This window comes from Ceratotherium simum, chromosome 37, assembly GCF_057802395.1.
Source record: "Ceratotherium simum simum isolate JZ-2026a chromosome 37, ASM5780239v1, whole genome shotgun sequence".
In the NCBI taxonomy this organism is placed as follows: Eukaryota; Metazoa; Chordata; class Mammalia; order Perissodactyla; family Rhinocerotidae; genus Ceratotherium; species Ceratotherium simum.
The window spans coordinates 28,581,650-28,598,388 of record NC_141936.1 but is presented as its reverse complement, the minus strand read 5'-3'; the positions used below and the strand labels follow the sequence as shown (position 1 = coordinate 28,598,388).

The 16,739-nt window shown below is 41.8% G+C and overlaps 1 protein-coding gene across 38 annotated transcripts in view; it reads left to right on the top strand.

Annotated features, from left to right (window-relative positions):
• The window catches only part of MAP2 (microtubule associated protein 2), a 281,613-nt gene that overhangs the window by 197,087 nt on the left and 67,787 nt on the right, over window positions 1-16,739 (top strand). For all 38 annotated transcript variants that reach the window (XM_087424902.1, XM_087424924.1, XM_087424939.1 and 35 more), the window contains one exon: window positions 2,108-2,392. In XM_087424902.1, the coding sequence (XP_087281028.1) occupies window positions 2,131-2,392 (262 nt within the window). In that variant the 5' untranslated portion in view covers window positions 2,108-2,130. The remainder of the gene's footprint in view (window positions 1-2,107; window positions 2,393-16,739) is intronic.

Sequence of the window (16,739 nt, the reverse complement as noted above, 5' to 3'; positions counted from 1 at the left end):
CCTAAGTACTTCCCAGATCTTCTTGGAGATGTTAGTAAACATGGCATCAGAAAGAGGGTTCTGTGGCCAACTGGTTGGGATGGTTTGCACATCACTGCGCCTCCCTGAGATTCCAGCATCCAGTAGTGTATGCAGAGCTCTCTGAAAGCTCGCATTATATGTGCCCATGTAACTCAGCATTTCTCAAGCTTATTTCAGCTCTTTACCTCTGGTGGTCTTCCTCCTAAAAACACGTAACCCAAAAGGGCCATCCTACAGTTTTCCTGACCAGTACTTCTCAAGGTCGTCAAAAAAAGGAAAGTCTGAGAAACTCTCACAACCAACAGGAACCTTAAAGAGACATGAAAACTAACTGTAATGTAGTATCTTGGGTGGGACTCTGAAACAAAAAAAAAAAGGACATGAGGTAAAAACTAAGGTAATCTAAATAAGCTGTGGACTTTAGTTAATGATAATGTATCAATATTGTTTCATTAATTATAAAAAATGTACCATACTAATGTAAGATGTTAATAACAGGGGAAATTGTGTGCAGGGGTACATGGGAACTCTCTGTACTATCTGCTCAATTTTTCTCTAAAACTAGTCTAAAAATATAAAGCCTATTAATTTTAAAAAAAGCAACATTAACAAGGCATGTACTTCTTTATGTGAAACTTTTTCTGTTTATAAGTGCTTACTCTGCATGCAAAATAGATTGGACCGTACAAGAATATGGAAATTTTAAGTAAGCTGTTCTGATAAAGGAAGAGTAAGGTGTGAAAGCATGGAAAGATAAGGATGCTGAGCCAAGAGTCTCACTATCAATAAAATATTGTGATCTAGAAGGTCACAATTTGAATTTAGACAATTTCTTCAGTCCAAGAGACACATGAAGATGACACAGCAACTCAGAAGAAACACAATCCTTAGACTCCTGAATTAGATCCTTTGATATTTGCATGGAAGACAATGGCAGAACGGAACCTAGAACATTGCAGAATCACCTTTACAAAAGATGGAGCTGAGTTTTCACACGTACACATGGAGTGGTTAATTCTGAGAATGTACCTCCCCATTCAGGCTCTCGTGTCGCAGACATTTGCCGTGTCTGATTTGGACCGTTCGTTCAGTCCTATACAGTATCTGGGAACAGGTTTGCAAGTAATTCTCATCGTTGTACTTATCTAGTGTTCAGGCCCTATGCCAACATAGGTGCCAACAATCCAGAAAACAATCCATTGCATGCTAACAATCCCGGAAAAACTACTTAAAATACTTTATATGTAATCACTGGTGATATAATGTCTGGGGCTAGAGTTATAGTAACAATAACAAAGGTGGTGACCACTATTTATTGAACACTCCAGGGACTGTGCTGAGCCCTTCATTTTATTCTGCTTAAACTTTGTAACAAACCAGTAAACTCGGCATCGCTGTCCTCGTCTTACAGCTGAGGAAACGCTGCTGTGCACACAGTTCCGTGCATGTCGTCAGTGATGTTGGAATGCTCCTTGGTTTATTCACAAGCCCTTCAGTCGATGTCTTAAAAGCTAAACTCCTTTTAATACACAGTGTCTGGAAGAGCATATCCACGTCTGGTTTGAATTGAACACCCTCGAAACTGAAAGGACTAATATGTTGGCTGTTGTCTTTTCTAGGTTTCACTGAGAGTTGTGTTTTTAAAAGAGTACTTGGAGTAATTTCCCCTAACTCAATATTTCCCCTCAGCCATTCCTTTTCTCACCTTTTCCGCCCTAATTTCCTCATACTGCAGGTTTTCCCTATGCTGAAGGATTCCTTGACTATACGGTTTAGTCAATATCATGTCAATGACAGGTCGTTAAAGTGTGACCTTAGATGCCAAACACTAGTTTTTTTTTTAAAGAGTTATGTGTAGATTGATGATGGTCTTCTATTAAAAGAATAGATATGCCAGAAAAGACCTACAAAAACCAAGGTGTTAACAATGGCTGCCTCTTGATATTAAAAGTGGGTTTATTGAACATATTTTTTTGACCATAGCTAACCACTGAGTTTACTATAAATTTGCCCTATATTGGTGCTACTAATATCAGATCAGATTTCCCCAAAGTGATGGCTACTGTTTTTCCTTTTCCAATCACAGGATAGGTCACAGGGCATTGAAGAATGGCGGATGATCGGAAAGATGAAGCAAAGGCACCTCACTGGACCTCAGCTCAACTCACAGAGGCATCTGCACACCCACATACACCTGAGATTAAGGATCAAGGCGGGGCAGGGGAAGGGCTTGTCCGAAGCGCCAACGGATTCCCATACAGGGAGGATGAAGAGGGCGCCTTTGGAGAGCATGGGTCACAGGGCGCCTATTCAAATACCAAAGAGAATGGGATCAACGGAGAGCTGACCTCAGCCGACAGAGAAACAGCAGGTAACCAAGGGGTCTTCTGTCCCCAGTGCCTGCTTTGTGCTTTGAAGTCTGTTTAGTCTGAAAGTGAGTTAATTTACAGCGCTGGTACTCTTTCCCTGGTGCTGGGACTGAAACTCCAGTCAGTCAGGGAAATAGACACCAAAAGGAGAGAAAAATCAGGGGAACTAGGCTGACATTCCCCCAAGTTAGTTGTGGGAATTCTCAATCCCATCTCCCTATTTGTTTTTTACCACTTTAATTTTAATAGACAGACAAATGGCTCAGTGTCTGTGTGTTTTGCTAGAAAATGTCATTATCAAAAGAAAACTTCACAAATAGTTTCATATTGATTCTCTGGAATGACATTGGACCTAAATCCAATTGATTGATTAGAAACATATTTACTTTTTAGGGCAGAAAAGAATGTAGAGTCTGTCTCCCAGCCTTCAAAAAGAGAAAGAAAAGAAAGAAAACAAACACACACACATGCACAGGAACCATTTCATACTTCCTCAGATAGCTTATTAAGAACTAATATTCGATGCTTGAAGGAGAACAATATAATTTACTCTTAGGTACTTCCTTTCAAGGTATGATTTCTACCAATAGTCCTCTTTACTCTATCATTGATAATATTGTCATTAAGGGAAGAGTCATTATATATATTAATGGCATAGAGAAACATTAGACTGCACTATAATATTCTTCACCATTTTCCTTTTTTCTGTAGTTCAGAATTTAATGCATTTGAACACAATAACTTGCAGACATGCTACTCCAAAAAGCATAAGTAAACTACGAGTAGTAAAAAAGGCTATTCCCCCTTCAAAATCATCCCTTGCTTATTCAAAGATTGGTTTTCTACACTCCATCAATTAGTCAGCACTTATTGACTATAGTCTCTGTTCAAAAAATGTGTTTGAATTTTAATGGGGAAATATGAAAGACATTTCAAATGACTGAGGAGATATTACATAAGTACATAGTGTAATTTTTTAAAAAATCCACTCATCCAACAAACTACTATTGGCATTTTCTACATACAGGGTGTCGTGTTAGCTTCTGTGCCAGGGCCAGTGCAAGGAATGGTTTTTGAACTTCATGGAGCAGATGATCTAGTAGCAGATATCAGACCTGTGCGTACAATTAATTCAGATACAAAATACAATGCATTAAGTGCCACATGTGCAGTGTAGAAGGGCAGAGTTGAAGAGGGGTTGTTTCTGTCTAGGGCCAAAGTTCCCAAATTGTGCACAGAAGCATCTCAAGGGGGCACAGCAAATTTACAGGAGTGTGGCAGAGTATTTTCAATACTCAAAGGAAACACAGTGATACTCAACATCTGTCAACCATTGCATGAACTGTTAGCTCTAGATAGTTCACAGTTTCAACGTTAGATCACACCACATTCCGTTTCAAGAGGTCATATCTTGCTGAAGTTGGGTTTTCTGCACTTGCTGTAATAGAAAGCAAGTACCCTGCAGAAATCCATGTGGAACAGGAAAAGAGGGTGGCAGTGTCCAGTCTAATTCAAGGATTTGAGAAATTGTGCAGTGCCCAATGGGTACATACATCCCATTAGTAAGAAATTGTGGTTAAGAATGAAATAAAAGTATTATTTTTACCTTTCATGGTTACAATGAGGATTAAAAGAGTCAAGTGTACAAAGTAAATGGCTCAAGAAATAGTAGCTGTTAATTACCACTATTATTATTATTGGTGGTGGCAGTGGTATCAGTATGGACAAACAGGGCACTCTTGATCTAGGAGTGTTCTTCTACAGCCGAGTATAATACAACTTGAAGAGCATGGGGCTTTGGTGCCAGGAGCACTAACTAGGAAGATTTTGAAGGGATTGAGATGTGAGGAGATGAGGACATGTTAGAGCAAAAGGAAAGAGGCAATGTAGACCAAGATCTTCTCATCATCCTATCCCGCAGCACCTCACATTCCTCTTCAAGGACTCAGTAAGTGCATGTTGAGTGAGTGAATGAATGAATGAATAAATGCAAAAAGAAGAAAGAAAGTCCTTTTCAAATTAACGGTGAAAACTGTTGAAAAGTCTTCCTTTGTCTCTTGGACTCTCACCAGATGACCCTCACTGACTATTATGGGGGTTTATAATACATTCACGAAAAAAATTACTATAGCATGCTTGGTCAAGCGGTGGAGAACAAGCATCACTCACTATTTCATTTTTTCAATGGTCTTAATTATTTAAGAGCATCAGAAAAATCTGTTTACCAGGTCAGAGTGTCCTTGCCAGCTTCTTTGAAAATATATAAATTAAAAAGAGACTAACAGATGTTTCCTTTACTTTATGGGTTTAGGACCATCCAGAGTTAATTTTGATTTCAGCTCTGCATATATCAAATGAATCTTATATTACCTTTGGGAGACTGATTATGAAAGTTTTATGTATATGTTCATAGTGGCAGAGGTTGTAAACAGCCATCTGTGAGTTATCTGAGTGATGTGTTCAGTCCAGACTATGGTGTGGTTTTAAACTAACCGCCCTCCAGAAGTAACAGGCCAAGTACTGAATCCATCAAATATCCATGTGTGGAAAGCTGTAGGAAAGGAAATATGTCAAGTATTGTCACCTCATAGAGGAGGATGTTCAGTGAAAAGTCAATGTGCAAGTACATTTCTCTCCAAGCTTTAGCTTAATAAAATAATAAATTTTATTATTGATAGTTTATATATACTGTTTCACAAATTACAAACAGAAATCATCCCAGTAAGAAGTGTTCTTAAATCTCAAATATGGTCTTTAAAAACGCTATCCTTTGATGATGGAGACCATTGACATGAGCTGGCATTGTATTTTGGGGTGGTGATTTTAAAGAGGACGAGGGAGGTATCTGCTCTCCCGCTGTTTCATCATCCACGTATTGTCTATCAGCATGTCGCATTTTCCCCCATAAAGGCTATTTCTCAGGACATTGTTAGCCTGAGCCTTTCCCGTGACATCAGGTCCTCAGCTTTATGTTGTGGGGGCCAGGCCATTACTGGCTGAATCCAAAGATCTTTCTCCTACTTTCCTTCTTTGCTGTAGTCCTCTCTTCATTTTTAGAAATACATGTTTTCTCCAAGATTGTTTATTTTTATTCATCTCTATAAACAAGATCACATGATAAATGAACCGCGACCATCACGTCTCCCCCCTCCTTCCTTCATCAGAGTGGGCTTACTTCAACCAAAAGTCTTACCTCACTCTCTCTATCCACCCTTTTAAATGTCGCCTTCATTTCTGGGCCATAATAATGTTTAATTTTTAAAGATGCAAGCCCTTAGTCAGCTTGTCTTCAGTCTCATGCACTGAGACTGGGAGTGGGGATAGGTAGGGAATGCTAGCAGGCAATCATATTTTAAATTGTATTTATCCACAGCTTGCTCTTCTAGATTTTGTCTTTTTTCTTGCAATTTAAAGACAACCCTTAGAAAGGTAGATAGAATTATTTACTCACCTATTATAGCATAACTTTTGATACTTTAAGAATTTTTCATACATTTACTCATTAAAGTATCCTTTTTAGAAGCCGTGTCACAGAAGGCTGAGAAAAGAAATGAGAAATCATTGAGAATCGAGCCACTTAGGAAACTTATTGTTATGATAAGGATAATGCAGCCATTTTTTAAAGTATTTTATTGAGGTCATAATGGTTTATAACACTGTGAAATTTCAGTTGTACATTATTATTTATAGTCTGTATAGACTGCATCGTGCTCACCACCAAAAGTCTAATTTTTATCCGTCACTATATATATGTGCCCCTTTACTCCTTTCACCCACCAAAATGGGCAACCCCAAACCCCTTCCCCTCTGGTAACCACTAATCTGTTCTCTTTATCCATGTGTTTGTTATCTTCCACATATGAGTGAAATTATGCAGTGTTTGTCTTTCTCTGTCTGCCTTATTTTGCTTAACATAATACCCTCAGTGTCCATCCATGTTGTTGCAAATGGGACGATTGTCTTTTTTATGGCTGAGTAGTATTCCATTGTGTGTATGTATATATATATATATATATATATATATATATATATATATACCACATCATCTTTAACCATTCAACAGTTGATGAGCACTTGTGTTGCTTCCACATCTTGGCTATTGTGAATAATGCTGCAGTGAACATAGGGATGCATAAGTCTCTTCGAATTGTTGATTTCAAGTTCTTTCAATAAATACCCAGTAGTGGGATAGCTGGATCATATGGTATTTCTATTTTTAATTTTTTAAGAAATCTCCATACCGTTTTCCATAGTGGCTGCACCAGCTTGCACTCCCACCAGCAGTGTATGAGGGTTCCCCTTTCTCCACATTCTTTCCAACACTTGTTGATTTTTTTCTTGGTGATTATAGCCATTCTAACGGGTGTAAAGTGATATGTCATTGTAGTTTTGATTTGCATTTCCCTGATGATTAGTGATGTTGAACATCTTTTCATGGGCTGTTGGCCATCTGCGTATCTTCTTTGGAAAAATATCTGTTCATATCCTCTGCCCATTTTTTAATTGGGTTGTTTGGTTTTTTTGCTGTTGAGTTGTATGAGTTCTTTATATATTTTGGAGTTCTTTATATATTAACCCCTTGTTGGATATATGATTTGCAAATATTTTCTCCCATTTGGTGAGTTGTAAAGCTGCCATCTTTAAACTGTTTTCTAAAGCATCAATAATCAGAACAAAGGCTTGTAATAAACCCTTCCTCTCTTTTCCACCTTATCTTTATTGAAGAAAGCAACAAGAGTGCATTTTAATCCCTACCAAGTTCCAACTCTCAGTGAAAATTAGGAACCTCATCCTTAGGTTTTTTATCCGAGGGCGGGGCCCAAACTCACATTAGAATTCATATCAAGATAACATCAAGATACCTGGAAGGGACCAGGAAGATGACCTTTCACAGTCCACCTCTTTACAGCTTTAGTTATCCATCCAAGATCATATGACTACTACCAGAATGCAGGTCTCTTGCTGTATAGACCAGTGCTCTTTCCACTACCCCACACCACCAGATTCAGAACAGCACAACCAGTTGCAACAATGATCAGTTATAGCCAAAGAAAACAGTTCTTCTATTGCAGAACTGCCACATTGCTGTACCTTTAAGCATGACAGAAAATCGTAACTTTTCTCCTGGTTTTCAGCATGAGTGGAGAAAGAAAGGAGGCAATTCTGAGACGTTTATAGATGCCAAAACATTGAAGTATTTAAAATCACGCTTCCGTGAATTTGACTATGGTAAGGTACTATGCTTTGAACAGCAGTAAGAAACACCAGTCACAATATAAGTGCCTTTGTAACCATCAAAAGCCAGTGTCAGCTATGTCTTTGAGTAAACTTGAAGATTAAAGGGCATTTCTTCAGTTGATTCCCCCCGATTCCCCAGGGCTGCTTTATTTCCCCAGCATTTCCAAGCGTTCGATCCAACGCAGTGAGGTCTGTAAAAGCTCTTCTGGGTCATCCATTGTCCCCTTTACAGAGCTTCCCCGTGGGGCTGTGCTTTCTGCAGCCTGTGCATGCACGGAGACGTCCGTCACATCAGCGACATACCCAGATATATATGTTTATTGTTGCTGCAGTTGTAAATTTAAGCTTGAAAATACACGACGGAGAAAGAGTTTGTCGTCACTCACGTGCAGAGAGCTGAGCATGCCTTTACGCTTCTCTGTTTCCTTTTTCAGTCTTAGGAAATTGGAACTTGCCTTTTCTTACCTCTCACATTCTCCCCGCCTTCCTTCCTAGATTTGAGATTTCCTAGGAGGAGTCATCATCCCATTTAAAATCTGGCATATTATATATAGTATTATATTAATGTATGCAGAGCAGAAGAGTACAGAGCCATCTCTCCTGCAGAAGGACTAAAGCCATCCACACTGCCCCCAAAATAAACAAGCTGGCCTAACAGTACAGGAGCATGCAGATTTTCCTCTCCTGTTGCCATGCCAACAACTCATTGCTCTGGCTGCCATTTCCCTGAGCTCCGCAGAGAGAGGAGGTGCAGAGCAGAGTTGTTTAGCATTCAAGGGTGGGTCTGCAGGAAGCAAAGGGCCTCAGTGCGAAGCGTCTGGGCCTGGCGGCGCTGATGGATGAGGACAGAAAATGGGGATCTTGTCGGTGTTTTCCTTCGAAAGGTTAGGCATCTGGGGCTAGAAAGAGTGAAAGACAAGGATTGATAGAAAACGCAGTTTCAAGAGGTTTGTATTTGTCATGTTTGCTTTGTCCTACATGGTCTTTGTACCAGATGAAGTAGGTTGTGGGTATTAGCTTCAGTCATAGCATGTGGCTTGTCTTGGTAAATGGAAGGACGTGAACTTCATTGAGGGCTGACTTACAGGGACGTTATAATAAAGAACTGCGTCTCTTACTCTTGGTAGGGTGTGAGCTGGTGCAGAGCCGGGATAACCAGCTAGAGCTTGCAATGTTTTACAAATTGGAGGAAAAGACAGGCATCAGATAAAGTTGTTTGTTTAAATGTACGGGTGTAGGGTAGTTCTTCCTGTAAAAATCTAGCTCGTCTCTATCTTTGCTTTTCCAGCCGGTCTCAAAGGAAGGTGGTCTTTAGCCAGTAATTGTGAATCAAAATACGAGGAAAACTTGATTTCTCTAGACTTGTTTTAATTAAACCCAATGACTCAACAAATTAAAACATGATTTTATTCCTTGGAATTTCAGTTGCCTACAAACACTTCAAGCTGTGAAGAGCAGGACTTTATCTAACACAATAGAATATGATATTTAAAAACTAAGATAAATTTACATACACATTTACTCCCATGTATGTTCTTCCAGAAAATTCCTCCATGCACTTGTGGAAATGTCTCGTTTATTGTCCTGTTTTGCACTAAACATCAGGACCACGTCACAAGCGCTCTCTCTTCCGCCCCCTGACACACTGAAAAATTATTTTGTTGAGTTTGATTCTTAATCAATGCAACAGATTTGAGCTAAGAACAATTCAGACGTTACTACTTGTAAAATTGTTCTGTCTGGCTTGTTTTTAAATGTAAATATAACTTAATTATCATTGTATTTTTTTTTACTTGATCTTTCCATCCCATCCTGTATTTTCTAAGATCTTATCAAATTTTCTCCTCTTTCATTTGCTGTCATGTTTTGTCACCGTATTTTTCTTTTAATGTATTCCAGTTTTTTGAGGATTTTTTTCCTACTGTCGTGCAGTGGTATTCCACCAGTGTGATTTTCCACCCCTGCCCCCGAGTATTTGGAAATGACTGGACACATTTAGTATTTTTACGGTATGGATACACTACTGGTACTTAGAGGACAGAGGCCAGGGATTCGGGTAAAACCCTACAATGCAGAGGACAGTACCCAGTGAACAACAAAGACTTATCTGGCCCCAAATGTTAACAGTACCAAGGTGGAGAAACCATGATGTGGGCAAAATCCTATTGTGTGAATCTTTGAAAGACTGACAATTTCTATGATAATAAAGCTGCCTGTCATATTATTATTATTTAAAATAAGAATAAACTTTTAACTGTACAAACTGGGCAGATTTTGGAGAAGCACACCTTCCAGATAAGTGTGTCCCCAGGGAAAAGGCAGGGGAGGGTGGGCAGGAGGAAGGCAGAGGTTTTCCTGTCAGCAGTCTTTCTTCAGTGAGAGTCTGCAGGGAAAGGAGAGGTGGGTCTGGGGGCTTGGCAGACCTGCCATCTGGGGTGGTGGGAGCTGGTGGTGTCAATGACTCATGGAGGGGCAGAGCAGGGGCAACAGGGTAAAAGACTTGTGGGTTTGAGTCTCAGGAGGTGGTGGTGGCAGGGCGCTGACTCTTAGGACACAGAGCGAGTCAGGCAGCAGGAGGCCCAGGCCCCAGGGAGCCGGCACCTCCCGGCTCTCCAGCCCAGCAGAGGCTCTGACTGTGCTGGAGGCGGTGGTGTCCTCGCAGCGGGGTGGTGTAGGGAGGGCTGGATGTCAGGCCCGGGGTCGGGCTTCTCCTCTCAGGCACTCTTGCTCAGGGTCAGAGGCTGCCTCTCAGATGCCCAGGCATGGGCACAAAGGAAGGAGACACTCCGTTTCTCCATACAGGCTTGAAGGCAGATGGCCTGCCCTCGGGCTCCTCTCCTCCGTGTTGGGGTTCTCAAACCAGAGAAGTCCATCCAACTTCTTTTTTCCTTTGGGGCAGGGACTCAGGGCCCTCAGGACGGTCTCCTTGGCACAGGGGTCCGGGGGCTCTTCCGGGGGGGGGTGGACACCTGTAGACGGCCCCTCTGTTCTCAGGAGGGTTGATTGTGATGGTGACCCGGCTCCGGGTGCGTCGGGGGTTCTGGGCATTCCCAAGCCACCGCTGCATGAGACGCTTCCCGTTGTGTGAGGAATCCAGCCCGTGCATGTGCCGGGGGCGGCTTGCTCGGGGGGCACTTCCCAGCCTCGGGCACGCAGGCCCCGCGCATGGGGCGCGGTCCCAGCCGGGCGGGATGGCGGGAGGGCTTGTGCCCGGACCCCGCGCTGCAGGTGGACGTAGCTGACCGGGCGCTGGCCCCAGCCCGGCGGGCGGCGGGCGGGCCTGGGTCCCCGGGACCTGAGTTCTGGGGCGGGGGCGGCGCGGCCTCAGCGGAGCCCAGGAACCTGCCCAGGAACCTGCCCAGGTAGCTGCCCCGATCGCGGGGCGGCGGCGGCGGTGCCTTCAAGGACGGATGGGCACCCAGACGTCCTCCAAGTGTGCGGATGCGGAGCGCAGGGCTGGGGTGACCATTAGCAGTGGGTGCAGAAGCTTCTTAGTTTGAGGTAGTCCCGTTTGTTTATTTTTTCCTTTTGTTTCGCTTGCCTGGTGAGACATGGTATTTGAAAAGATGCTGCTAAGACCAGTGTGGAACAGCCTACTGCCTGCTGTTTTCTTCTAGATGGTTTATGGTTTCAGGTCTTATACTCAAGTCTTTAATCCATTTTGAGTTAATTTTTGTGTATAGTATAACAGAATGGTCTACTTTCACTCTTTTGCATGTGGCTGTCCAGTTTTCCCAACACCATTCATGGAAGAGACTTTCCTTTCTCCATTGTATGTTCTTGGCTCCCTTATGGAAAATTAGTTGTCCATGGATGTCTGGGTTTATTTCTGGGCTCTCGATTCTATTCTATTGATCTGTGTGTCTGTTTTTGTGCCAGTACCGTGCTGTTTTGGTTACTATAGCTTTGTAGTATATTTTGGAATCAGGGAGTGTGATACCTCCAGCTTTGTTCTTTTTTCTCAGGATTCCTTTGGCTATTCGGGATCTTTTGTTGTTCCATAAAAATTTTAGGATTCTTTGTTCTATTTCTGTGAAAAATGTTGTTGGAACTTTGATAGGGATTGCATCAAATCTATAGATTGCTTTAGGAAGTATGGACATCTTAACTATGTTAATTCTTCCAGTCCATAAGCATGGAATATCTTTCTGTTTCTTTGTATATTCTTCAGTTTCTGTCAGCAATATTTTATAGTTTTCAGTGCACAGGTCTTTCACCTCTTTGGTTAGGTTTATTCCTATGTATTTTATTCTTTTATTGCAATTGTAAATAGGATTGTATTCTTAATTTCTCTTTCTGATATTTCATTGTTAGTGTATAGATATGCAAGTGATTTTTGTATCTTGATTTTGTATCCTGAAACTTTATTCATTTATTATTTCTAATAGTTTTTTGGTAGATTCTTTAGGGTTTTCTATATATAAAATCATGTCATCTGCAGATAGTCAGTTTCACTTCTTCCTTTCCAACTTGGATCCCTTTTATTTCATTTTCTTGCCTAATTTCTCTGGCAAAGACTTCCGATACTATGTTAAATAGGAGTGGTGAAAGTGGACATCCTTGTCTGGTTCCTGTTCCTGGAGGGATAGCTTTCAGTTTTTCACCATTGAGGATGATATTAGCTGTGGGTTTGTCATATATGGCCTTTATTATGTTGAGGTACTTCACTTCTATCCCCATTTTATTCAGAGTTTTTATTATAAATGGATGCTGTATCTTGTCAAATGCTTTCTCTACATCTATTGAGATGATCGTTTGATTTTTATTCTTCATTTTGTTAATGTGGTGTATCACATTGATTGATCTGTGGATGTTGAGCCATCCCTGCATCCCTGGAATAAATCCCACTTGATCATGGTGTCTGATCTTTTTAGTGTATTGTTGTATTCGATTTGCTAGTATTTTGTTGAGGATTTTTGCCATCTATGTTCATCAATGATATTAGCCTATAATTTTCTTTTTTTGTGTTGTCTTTTTCTGGTTGTGATATCAGGGTAATGTTGGCCTTGTAGAATGAGTTAGGAAGCATTCCATCTTCAGTTTTTTGGAAGAGTTTGAGAAGGACAGGTATTAAATCTTCTTTGAATGTTTGTTCACATTCACCTGGGAAGATGTTAGTATGTTTAACGTTGTCCCAGAGGCCCCTTAGAATGACCTCATTCTTTTTAATTCTTTTTTTCTTCTTTCTGTTCAGCTTGAGTGATTTCCTCCACTCTTTCATCCAGCTTGCTGATCTGTTATTCTGTGTCATCTGCTCTGCTGTTGACTTCCTCTAGTGAATTTTTCATTTCCATTGTTGTATTCTTCAGCTCTGATTGGGTTTTTTTTAAATATCTTCCAGTTGTTTGTTGAAGTTCTCACTGTGTTCATCTGTTCTTCTCCCAAGATCAGTGAGCATTCTTATGACTATTAGTTTGTGCTCTTTATCAGGAAGATTGTTTATCTTTGTTTCATTTTTTTCTTTTTCTGAGGATTTGTCCTTTTCCCTAATTTGGAACATATTCCTTTGTCTCATCATTTTGCCTACTTCTCTGTGCATGTATCTATGTTTTAAGGTAGAACAGCTACATATTCCAATCTTGGAGAAGTGGCCTTATGTAAGACATGCCTATGGGGACCAGCAATGTGATTCCCTCTTGTCACCAGTTCCATATATTCCAGGAGTGTCCCCTGTGTGGGCTACATGTTCCCTTCTGTTGTGGTGGGGTTACCCTTGCTGCAGGCGCGTAGTAGGCTAGGCTGTCCCCCAGGTCTGCTGGTTGTAAGGTGCAGCCGCATGCAGCTGGTGTGGTCACTTTAGTCACTTTATTTGGCTGAGGAGCCCCAGCATGGCTGGCTGCAATGTCTAATAGCACACACAGCTGCTGTTTTGCTGTTAAGTGAGTCAGGCCCCCAGCGTGGCTATTTGTTAGGGTCATGGGTCTCACAATTGCTGTAGGTCTCTGGCCTGCAAGGCTGTTGTCAGCTCTCTCAGGAGAGCAGCTTGGTGGCGCCGGCCCCAGCTGTGGCAGCACACAATTGTTTCAGACATTGGAAGGTGGAGCAGATCCCCCATGGCTGTTTGAGAAGCACGAGTCTGCTGCAACCAACATGCCCCACTGTGCACAGCCCACACACCCTGCCAACAGAGTCCTGCCCCATACACACACCCCATGCCACAAAGGCAGACTGACTAGCCCGGCTGCAGAGGTCCTGCACACCCTGCCTTCACGGGCCCACAAGTTCCCTATGGGCTTGCTAGTGGGCAGGGCCAGTCCCTAGGGTGGGCTCCCTGCCTTGGCTGAGCTAGATTGAATCAGTGCTCTAGCACACTCCTGCCCTAACAGGCCAGGGGAAGAACTCCAATGGCATCTGCCAGCATCCATGTCAGCACATCTGTAGTAGGTCACACCGATGGCTGCCACTGGCTGACTCAGTTCCTGGGGAGGTGGGCCGAACCGCTTCCTGCCTGTCTGAGATGCTCTCAGAGCTTATCAAGTGAGTCTCTTTTACCAAAGGACTGTGCCCCTTTCTTTCTGGTGATTTTGTTTTGGTTTCTAGAACGGGTGAATTTGTGTATGGGCCCTTTAAGAGCAGGCTTTTCTTTCTCTCACGTTCGATAGCTTTTCTTGGGTATTCCCCATTGATTTCAATAGCCAGCAAAGCCAGGTGTTATGGCACTCGAGTCGATTGTGCTGAATTCAAAGGCTGCTTATTGTGACAAAGCTCTCCTGCTCAGATCCCCCGCCCCTCTAGGAAAAGCTTCGTACCTTAAGATTGCTCCCGGCCTTGAAGCACCATGGCTAGAATGTGTTTTTTTTTTCCTCAGCAGAGGGGTGTCTCTGCCTCTCCCACCTCTGTCAGTGTTGTCCCTTGTTGTGGGGGTTCTTTTTATCCAGCTTCCAGATCTCTCTCAGAGGAAATTGTTCCACAGGGAGTTGTAGATTTGTTGTGTCTGTGGGAGGAGGTGAGTTTGGGGTCCTCCTACACTGCCATCTTCTTAGAAATCCTGAGGTTTTTAAAATCTCCCTTTAGAGAAGAATTCTAAACATTTCATAAAACCTTTTTTATTTATTGTAAGCAGATGAAAATAATCAGTCAGGGAAGCAAGTCTTCCTGGGTTCGTTTTTGGATGCCTTTCTTTTGGTTAGGATTATGCACAGCCCTTATGTGTCTTGTTATATTTCTAGGAATTCTCTTCTCACAAAAGAGAAAAGAAAAAAAAAGATGAGAGAAAAACTTTACTAGTAATTTGGAAGAAATATATTGCTCTAATATCTTGAGAATATTTTCGTCAAAGAATATTTTTTCTAAAAATATGACATAGAGTTAAATTGATTATATTTCTTGTATACACCTGAGAAAAATACCCGCCGATGTATACCGAATACCACCTTGCGGGTTGGCTTTGGGTTTGATTTTATTGCTATTGGGAGATGAGGAGACTGGGGAGCACCTAGCATTCATCACCCCTCCCTGAGTTACTGAGATGAGCCGGCCCTTTCTCCTTCAGTGTGTCAAGCCTTTTTCTCTTCCTCTCATCCTCTCACGCATCACCGCTCCCTAGCACATCACATAAAGCATGTGCTCTGACTGCCAGGGGAGTCTGGATATTCATGTCAGGAGCAGATGAGCAGAACAACTGGTGCTACAGTGCAGACCTGGTCATTTAAGCTGATCTGACTTGGCATCACTGGTCCTGAGGGGAAAAGGACACTGAACCTCTCGCTGCCTGCTCTCTCAGTGGCTCATCTCACAGAATGAGTCACCATTAAGCAACTCATAGAAAAAGCAGTTCAAAGCCAGCCAAGCTGATGAGCAAAGAAAGAGTGAAGTGTATGTTCTAGGCTCTCCTTGCAACTTCTAACAAATATGCACTTGCTAGGTGGTTATCAGAACACAGGAATGAGAGGAAAATGTCTGCTTTTACAATCGATTTCAGCAATGCTCAAAACTTACAAAGACGTTAGGCAAAATAAATAATAAGGGGGGAATCTAGATTCAGAGAAAAATCATTTTTAGTAGAGATGAGTCAGCTTCAGGAGCCTGAAAATCAGACTCAATATTTTCAGTCCAAATTTCCTATTTGGAGACACAGGTCAAGGCAGTGCCAGGATACCAGCGCCTTTGATTCTTGCATAAGCAACTCTGGTACGAATGGCCAGTCCTCTGATTGAACTAAAAATCTTCTCTTTTGCAAAACAAGTGACATTTACCCAACCAATCTGTTGTGGCTTCATGAGACAAGGATGGAAAACCATTGTGAAAAGGCACATTCCCTATAGGCGAGATCATCAGAAGCGATGAGCAAAGACCCAGAGCCGACATGGATTTCCTTCTCTCTAATGAACCTCTTGCTCTTCCAAACGCCCCCATATGGCATGTTTGTATCTTGCCAATAGCAGTGATCTTATTGAACATTTTACTGAGGTTCCTTGTTACTTGTTTTAACCCCATCACTGGGTTGTGAGTGTTTTGAGGTGGAAGATGTGCTTCATTCGTCTTCATATTTCTTGTGGTGTATAATGTCATGCTTATTTTCTATAGCAGGTGCTAGTAAATATTTTCTTGAATTAATATGAAGAAGAGAGAGAGTTAGTGTCCATGTTTGGTTTTGAGAATGAAGATCACATAAACAAAATGAGGCTACAAAAGTTATACCACGGAGTGAGCAGTGCATTTGTGGGAAAGATTGTGTTAGACAAGAATACTGAACATGAAGGGGCAAATCGAAGCACTGTGAGAGGAGGCTGCATGCAAAGTGAAGACAGAGCTATTGTCCAGAGCAGAGAGGAGTTAGGTGGGAACTCTGAAATAGTGTTGTGAAAGGACATAGGGGAGGACTTGACGTGGTCTGAAAATGAAAATGAATCTTTGGAGTGGAGAAAATATATCTTCACTTATGAGAGCAGTAAGACAGCTGATTAGAAATATTGTCCTGATGATGAAAATTACTGAACTGGGAAGAATATGAGAAATCAGGATAAATGACATTTCTGAGACATCTGTAATCTAACAGCTAAGAAACACATGGATATTGAACAACTTTTCTTGCTTATTCCTGCAAAACTGAGCGCGATGAAATAGTTGGCCTCAGTTGAAAAGGCCACTGAAGTATCCTGCAAACAGAAC